This window comes from Hevea brasiliensis, chromosome 4 (genome assembly GCF_030052815.1).
Source record: "Hevea brasiliensis isolate MT/VB/25A 57/8 chromosome 4, ASM3005281v1, whole genome shotgun sequence".
Classification (NCBI taxonomy): domain Eukaryota; kingdom Viridiplantae; phylum Streptophyta; class Magnoliopsida; order Malpighiales; family Euphorbiaceae; genus Hevea; species Hevea brasiliensis.
The window spans coordinates 19,008,303-19,017,586 of NC_079496.1; the positions used below are offsets into that span (position 1 = coordinate 19,008,303).

The 9,284-nt window shown below is 33.4% G+C and overlaps 1 protein-coding gene across 1 annotated transcript; it reads left to right on the forward strand.

The window, feature by feature from the left end:
* The first annotated feature begins 3,994 nt into the window (after positions 1–3,994).
* LOC110633950 (TPR repeat-containing thioredoxin TTL1) lies at positions 3,995–8,898 on the forward strand. Its single transcript, XM_021782801.2, has 7 exons — positions 3,995–5,443; positions 6,588–6,783; positions 6,885–7,069; positions 7,156–7,489; positions 7,585–7,789; positions 7,902–8,008; positions 8,101–8,898. Exons 1-7 carry the CDS (start codon positions 4,557–4,559, stop codon positions 8,251–8,253), a joined length of 2,067 nt encoding a protein of 688 aa, XP_021638493.2. The 5' UTR covers positions 3,995–4,556; the 3' UTR covers positions 8,254–8,898.
* Positions 8,899–9,284: the final 386 nt, after the last annotated feature.

The following is a 9,284-nucleotide window of genomic DNA, read 5'->3' on the forward strand; positions in this document are numbered from 1 at the left end:
ACTATCTGTCCTATGGACTAACTTCTTTACTCACACTTGTCCATGATGTGGGAACTCTTGCTCACTTAACACCACACCCGGGCGCTGTCATGGCGCGTCGCTTTCGATGAACGCCCTACACCCTTACATATTTCTCACTATACCCGAGCTACGATGTAGCGCGTCGTAAGTAGAGGATGCCCCAACGTTTAAATATTCAATATTCAAAATTAAATTAATTTCCCATAAATCTCATTCATAAGCATGCTATATTTATGTTGAGACTTTGATTAAACATTTTAACCACCAAGAAAAAAAAAAACTATAAAACTAACATTTGAATACCTATGTTCTCAACATGGCCGAATGGGGCTTGTTCAAATTTAGTAATTTTTCTTGAATTTTCTTTGCTTCAACTTGCATCTCATGCCATTTTTTAGAGTCCCAAACACCATAAAACATGTATTAAAGTTCCTAATGGCAAATTAGAGTGGCTCTGATACCAATTGAAAGATTAATAGACCTAAGGGTGCAAAGTTAGCAATTTAAAATTTTTCTTAACCCTAGGGTTTCATACAATACATAAACCATTAATGCTATTGTAAAACACATAATTTAGTCATAACAAATTATATTTCAATTGCTAATATGCCTAATTGCCATTAGGAAACAAAAACCCTAAATTTAATAAGGTAAAGATTAGGGATTTTTACCCCTTAGGTATAGAATCAAATCTAACACCAAATTCGGGGAGTGAAGACCACCAATTGTTGATTCTCTAACTTGTCCACACAAACAAGAAGCCCAAAGCTCCATTGAATTAACCAAAATTTCTCTCTTGTGTCCTCTTTGATTCAGCCAAACTTGGAACAAGCAAGGAGTTTAGTTTCTTCTAGGTTTAATCTTATGGAAGTGAAGAGAAACTCTTTCTCAACTTTTAATTCAAGAGTTATAACACTTAATCTCTCTTGAATTAAGCAAAAAAGAAAGAAGAAGGTTTGGTTATGGAGAAAGAGAGTGGACAGCCAACTTGAGGAAGAAAAAGAAAAATTAATTCTTTTCTCTTCTTTATCTCATAAATATCTAATTTCCTAATTATTATCTAATTTATAAGTGTTCACATTTTATTTTTCAACTAAATGTGTTTTCTAATCTCCATTAGACCACTTGTCAAACTGATATAATTAAGAAATTAAAATTTTGATTTAATTAGTTTTCAAAATACTAATTAATCATATACTTTCTCTATCCTTTGACAAAGTCAAACTAACTCAAATTAACCAAAATTAATTTTCTACCTTATGCTTAATTAATCAAGTTTATATTTAAATACTTTAAATATTAACTTAAATACTTTTATTGATAAATTTAGTTTCAAGTCATGCTAGAGATTTTGCAATCTAAGTACAAACTAAATATATTAATTTGATTAATTAATTAAACTATTTAATTAATTTAATCAAATTAATTTTGCTTTAGTCAAATTATTCTTATTATGTAACTTACTAGATTTATTATTAATTGGCAATGAGAATAATATTAATTCTTTAATATTATTGGAATTATTCCACAATTAAAATGAAATTCTCTTTTCATTTAAGTCCTCATATATTATGGTTGACGTCTAGTATAATGTACTATGACTACCCAATTTGTTATGAATTATTCCCTAATTCATGAACTTTGATCATACATACTATGCACTAAAATCTCTCCGTTACAAAATCTCGATTCTAGCTAGAGTCATGGTTTATGTCAAACTCTTATTACTTAGAATCATATGTCCTCATTTAATTTTAATTCTTGATTAATAAGACTTTCCAGTCAGAAACTCTTTTCTGACTAAGTCTAATTATCATGGCCAGGAACTTAACTTATCAAGAACAATTTAAATGGACATATGATTTTATCCTTATTTACTTAGGGTAACAGATCCCATCTTGACTAGCACCTATCTCAATATATAACTAGTCGGAGTCAACACATGCCCATATACTTGTACCTAGTACAAGCATGAAAGGAGTATCAAACTCAACAACCTATATATAAGATAATTATGTTATCTCATGTCAAGAGATTATATGCATTATTATGATCTAAATAATTATGTATTGACAAGAGTAAACTCCATATACATATCATCTTTCGTCATTAGTTTGGCCTACTTATCTTATAATTAACCAATTTATTTATTATATGACATGAGACTCACCATTACATATCATTAATATTTCATACTAATCATGGAAATAAATAAATATGACAGTCTTTATGGATAAATCATATCTTGTGAAGTATCCAAAACTGTAAACCATGATTTATAGTGCTTGTACCAGAATGTTACGTCACTCATATTCTTAACACTTTAAGAATGAAACATTTGACAAGTTACTAAATGATATTTTCAATTAAATTTAAACCATTTAGATTCAAAAGCAAAATGATATATGCCATTAAAAATGAAATAAATATTTACAAGATATAATTTTATTATATGCTCTAGGGTATACTACTAGCAAAAATCATTTCATTGATGATTCTTTGAACTTTTTTATTATTAAAGTTTCATTTGTTTTTTAAAAATATTTATTTAAAAAATAACATTTAAAGTATTCAAAATAATAAATTAAATTAAGTCATTTTAAAAAGAAAAAGTTATTTTTTAAAATTTTAATAATTTTATTAAAATACAAAAATATTTATATATGTATGATATAAACACATACCATTAGTTGAATATTACAATTAAATAATAAAAAATATTTCATTTATAGTATGTAGTTTTCTCAGGATAAATTTTAACAACCGCCCTTGAACTTATCTAGTTATAATATTACAGTATTTTCAACTTAAAAATGTAACATAAAACCCCATCAATTTTCACATTTTGCACAGTAAAATCTTTCTAACCTCTAATTACCAGTTTTTCAGTTAGATGCTGATCTGGACAGTTTCAGCATGATGCTTAATCAGTATTTTTCTTTTCTCTCTCAAGACATGTGTAAATTGAATCATTCTCCTCTCTATAGACAGAATAATTTTTAGAGAATATTTTTACACTTTATATAAGAGAGGAGAGAGAAATATTGACAAAACACCATGTGGGAGCTATTAATATCAATTTCTAACTAGAAAATTAATAATTGAAAGTCTGAGGGATTTTATTGTGCAAAATTTAAAAATTTATGAGGTTTTATGTTACATTTTAAAGTTGAAGGACTGTAATATTACAACCATATAAATTCATGAATATTTATTAAAATTTATCCAATTTTCTTACAAACTATGTATGTATACCTGATTTCTTTTATTAAAGTTTGTCATTTGGCTTCTATAATCCTAAATTCTTCTTTTATTCTTTTATTTAATTTTATTAGATATTGCGTGATTACCATTTAAAGCATTTTACTGTTATATTTAGTTATATATACATACATATATATAATCTAGGATTTCTATGATTTGATGATTATAAAATTAGAAAATAATTTTTAAATTAGTGTTTAATATTTTAATCTTATAAAAATATTATATATTATTTAGTGACATAATATTTATATTAATTTTTAGAATTTAAAAAAAAATTTTGATTAGAATAAATTAAATAATGTTATTATTTTAATAACTAATATAATAATGATTATATAAATATATAATTATTAATAATTAATATCTAACCTTTAATAGTAATTATTATAGCATCTAAATTACCAAAATTAGCTAAAATTAAATTTAACGCAAGAACTTTCTTCTAAAAATAATGGATTCATGAACTTAAACATAATTAATGACAGCAACATGCATATAAATTTGGTTAAAAATAAATTTTTTGATAAATTGTTAAAAATAAAATAGAAAATTAAAAAAATTAATAGTAAATTTTAATTTAATGATATTAAAATTATTTTAATATTATTAAATTTTAAATTTAAATTAATTATAAAAAAAAATAGTGTGTGATCCAAATTCCAAAAGCACAAGCCACAGATTCAACGTTAGGTAATTGAACAAGAAGTAAAGAGAATGAGGAAGAGTTTAGAACAAGTGAGAGAGAGAGAGAGAGAGAGAGAGAGAAGTGGCACTTGACAGATAGAGAGAGAAGTGAAACTTGTCTCGTGAAGCAGCAGGTGAGGGCAAAGATAAAACGATAAGAGAAAAAAAAATTAAAGCTCTTTCCTTTCTCTTCTTATCCTCTCTCTAGTCTGTAAGCTAAACCCCCTCTCCTTTCCTTTCATTTCCCTTCCCTCCTTCTTTCCCTCCCTCAACACTCGCATTCATTCTTTGCTTCCCCCTTTTATATCACGAGATCCCCATCTCTTTTCCTTTCTCTCTCTGTCTCTCTGTGATGTCTTCTTCAGAGACATTTCTGGGTTTGTGTTTTGTTACATCGCTCGTCTACTACTCGGTGTTTCTTTCTTTGGTCTCCTATTCCCATTCACAGACATTGCTTACAGCAATAAGAATAGTGCTTTGAGAACTAGCTGGGGAGGGGATATCAGAGGCTGAGATACAAAGAGAGGGCGAAAGATACAGATAGAATTCACTTAGAGCTTTCATTTTGTTTGGTTGCTGAGAAAATGTCGCATTCCAGGAAGCCCACTGGGGACCTGGGGCTCGACTCGCTAACCGATCAGCTCCGTGACTCTCTTTGTTCTATCGAGGCCAATAAGCCTGATTTCCGTGAACTCGATCTGGGCTCTCCCGTTTCTCCTCTCCGAACTCGTGGACTTAATGCTACCGCCACCACTGCTACTACGACAACTACAACCAGCTCCAGTTCTAGCTCCTCTGGATCGGTATCCGGCAGCCGAAATGGGCACAACCCAGTTCTTAAATCTGGTCATTCCGGTGAGCTTTACAACTCCAGCGAAACCAGTCCTACAACGCCTCGCAGAAATTCCACATCTGTTACCCCCAGATCCGACTCGTTAATCTACTCGGGTGGCGGCAATCAGAGCTCGGTGAACTCTCCAGCACCTGTTAATGTACTTCCCACCGGGAACATCTGCCCGTCGGGAAGAATCTTGAAAACAGGTATGGCAATGAGCAATCGGAGTTCCAAGACGGACGTTTTAGGATCGGGGACAGGAAATTACGGACACGGGAGCATAATGCGGGGTGGAGGAACGACGAAATGCTGTAATTTGGATGCGGGAAATTCGGTGGGTAGCTGTAGTACTGTCCGTGGAAATGTTGGTGGCGCAAGGATTGGGGGTATGGATCCGGAGGAGGTGAAGAGGGCCGGGAATGAAATGTATAAGAAGGGCCATTTTGGGGAAGCATTAGCCTTGTATGACAAGGCTATTGCCATGGCGCCGGGGAAAGCAGCGTACAGAAGTAACCGGGCGGCGGCTTTAATGGGTATGGGAAGAGTGGCAGAGGCAGTGAGAGAGTGTGAGGAGGCGGTGAGGCTGGATCCTAATTATTGGAGGGCACATCAGAGGTTGGGATCTTTGTTTATTAGGTGAGTTGTGGATAGAGTTTTGTTATCAGTTTTTGTTTTTAGTGTTGGCTTTCTATTATTTTGGGATTTATTTTTGGAGTGTTTTCTGAGTGTTCTGGAGTTGATTTGATCTTGCTTATGATGGGATAGATGAACTTTGTAGATGTATGAATCAAGTTCTTTCTTCTCTTTCTTCTTCTTGGGTGGATTATTGCAACAATTAACTTAATTTATTTTGGGGGATTTTTTTATGATGTTTAATCTGCATTAATTGGATTGTAATAACGGAGAATGAACTTTTTCCCTTCTGTTTCTTGTGTCTTTACAGTTGCTTAATTTTCCCTTTTTTGGGAATTTGCTAGCATTTGGTAATGTTTACATATTTATCAGTCAGGTTGTGTTGCATTGATAGGTTGATTTGCAGAAGTTCATTATCTAGATTTTCAGTGAACAGTTTGTGATAATGTTTTGGTCCGGATTTTTGAATGTATGATTCCTTATAATGTATGCTTGATGCTTTGGGAACTTAATTTTGGGTAATTTTTTGTTTTTCTGCTTATATTTTTATCCTCATTGGTCACATTTGCATGTTTATTTGTTATGGCTGTTGAGTGTTGACATTGTTTTGTATTCTTTGCCCTCTAACCTCTGTGAATTAGTGTGCTATTCTCATCTTATTGCTAGTTTTTTTTTATTATTATTATTTTTTTTATTTTCATTTCACTAGTCTTGATTTTTCTCTATTCACAAAATTCTTTATGGTGTTTCCGAGTGCTCCAAATCCATGCCGTTCTTACATTGATGACTTCAATGCACATGTTTGCTTGATTTTGTTATTAGATTATTTCAGAACAAATTCTTAATGATATTAGGATTTTATTCCTGTATGCTTTGCTAATTGGGTGTTTAATGGCATCATATTGCCATTTTGAGCCACTTTAGAACTGTGGACCTCTGAACATGGGCATGTAGATTCAGTGGTTCCATTTCCATCTTTTAACAAATTTGTCTCGATCTTTTCAGTCTTTTGCTGGTATATTTGCATAGGTCCTTTATGTTATTTCAGGTGAAGGTGATTTTCTATTTGTTTCTCCTGCTTTATGTTTAAGAGAGTTTGGCACATATTGTGTTTGAACTGCACTGATTTAACTTGATACTATTGCAGGTTAGGACAGGTAGAGAATGCCAGGAGGCACCTATGCTTTCCAGGGCTTCATCCAGATTCTTCTGAATTGCAGAAGTTGCAGTTAGTAGAGAGGCATCTAAACAAATGTTCAGATGCCCGAAAGGTTAATGATTGGAAAAATGTGTTAAGGGAAAGTGAAGCTACTATTGCCGCTGGAGCTGACTATTCTCCTCAGGTAAAAGCAGTAATATCTGCAATTTTTGTATGGAAAATTGATTACTTTAATGCAGATAATAAATCAGCTGATGGCTGAAATGGTTGATTTTGAATATACAGCTCTGTATGTGTAGAGCTGAAGCTCTTTTGAAGCTCCACCAACTCGAAAATGCTGAATCATGCTTATCAAATATTCCAAAATTAGAACCATATAGCAACTCTTGCTCACAGAGCAGGGTTTTTGGGATGCTTTCTGAAGCTTACACTTTCTTAGTTAGAGCACAGATTGAGATGTCAATGGGAAGGTGAGTTAAGATTTTCAAAGCATTATCAGAACTAAGATGCAAGAGGACTTTTGAGAGATTGAGAATGGATGATGGATGTGTTGCAGGTTTGATAATGCACTTACAGCTGCTGAGAAAGCTGGACAGATTGATCCACGGAATGTTGAAGTGTCAGTGCTGCTTCACAATGTGAGATTGGTGGCTAGAGCTCGTGCCCGTGGCAATGATCTCTTCAAATCTGAGAGGTACACTGAAGCTTGCTCAGCATATGGGGAAGGCCTTAGGCTTGATCCTTCAAACTCTGTTCTCTATTGCAACAGAGCTGCGTGTTGGTTTAAGCTTGGACTGTGGGAGAGGTCTATCAATGACTGCAACCAAGCATTGCACATACAACCTAATTATGCAAAAGCCCTTCTTCGAAGAGCTGCCTCAAATAGCAAGGTATAATCCTGAAAGCATTTTCTTGCAATTTGCTTTCTTACATACATATTTGTCATTTGTTCTAAAAAAAATTCGTTATTGTACTGCTAAAACAGCTAGAAAGGTGGGCTGATGCAGTGAGGGATTATGAGGTTCTGAAGAGGGAACTTCCAGATGACAATGATGTTGCTGAATCTCTATTTCATGCTCAAGTTGCGTTGAAGAAATCACGTGGAGAAGAAGTGTACAATATGAAGTTTGGTGGTGAAGTGGAGGAAGTATTGGGGCTTGAGCAATTCAGAGCTGCAATATCTTTACCTGGTAAGCCTGTTATATTAAAAGCATTCATTATTCTTTCTTTTTTAATCATCTTATATTACTTCCATTCCTTTTACATCCTTCAAACTAACAAAATTGAAGTCCTGTGTCACAGGTGTCTCGGTAGTTCATTTCAAATCATCCTCTAATTTGCACTGCAAACAAATATCTCCCTTTGTGGATACCCTATGCAGCCGCTATCCATCCATAAATTTTCTCAAGGTAAATTACCAACTCCTTAGCTTTAGGCTTTGAACCGTGAAATAAGTAAACAAGGTATTCTTTTTATATACATTTGATGGTGTTTGTTACAGTTGGATATTGAAAACAACCCAGCAGTTGCAAATGCTGAAAACGTGAGGATTGTACCAACATTCAAGATATACAAGAATGGTAATCGAGTGAAGGAGATTGTTTGCCCAAGTCGTGATATGTTAGAACACTCAGTGAGGCATTACAGCTTTTAAAACTCATGGCTCCCCATGTATCACTATCCTCCCGGTCTTCACATTTCCTTCTTGCTAAGCGAAAACCCTGTTTGATGGGAAATCTTTACTGCCCTCCAGTCTTTCCTCCCACCATGTAAGGATTACCAGATACCTATCACATAAACAAAAGCTACATAATAATCCATTAGCAGCCATTGCTAGAGGAACCCAGAGAGATAGCTTAGTTCTCCTCTAGCTGTTTAATTTATTCATTCATTCCTCATTGCTCTCTGGTTCCATGTTCTTCCTTCCATCTCTTTTTGTTATTTTTTGTATGCTCTTTGGAACTTTTTCTTTTTACATTTTCTTGTAGGCCAGCCTGTTGTTGTATCCCCACTTTTATTCACAGGAAAAAAAGAAAAATGAGGGGCAAAAAAAAAAAAGTACAATTGATTAGGGAGGTTCCCTAGTTGTTTGAGAGAGAGATTGGCAGGCTGGTAGAAGAGGATCTTGTACATGTATATACGTGATAAATACAGAAAGAAATGGAAGGCCTGAGGGAGATTGGATGCCTGGTGGGTACTTATGGGTTAGTGAAACAAGGATAAATATGTTGTTATTAATATTGTTGTTTATTTCCTCAACCATTTCATTTCATCAATAAAAAAAATCCCCATTTTTTCATTTCAATTTTTTTTTTTTTAATTTTGTTGTCACAGGGTTTAATTGGTTATTTAATAGAGAATGGAAGCACTGACTTTGTCTTAGGATGGGGTAGTGGAATAGAAAATGAGTTTTATAAATGGGGGTGGTTCTTTCTTTTAAAAAGGAGTGGACTTGGTAGCTGCTAAAAATTAATCTCTCTTCATCTAGAAGAGGATAACCCCTTACGTTTGGTTGGTTAAGTGGGCCTTTTCTTCTTTACACTGCCTTCAACTTCAATTTCACTATCCTTGGCAGCACAATTGAGTGTAGATTGTACAGTTGTATCAGATCGCATAATCTCATCAATCACTGCAAATACTGATTTAAATTTTGATTAGTTTTGCATACAGATTCATAAGTAGAAT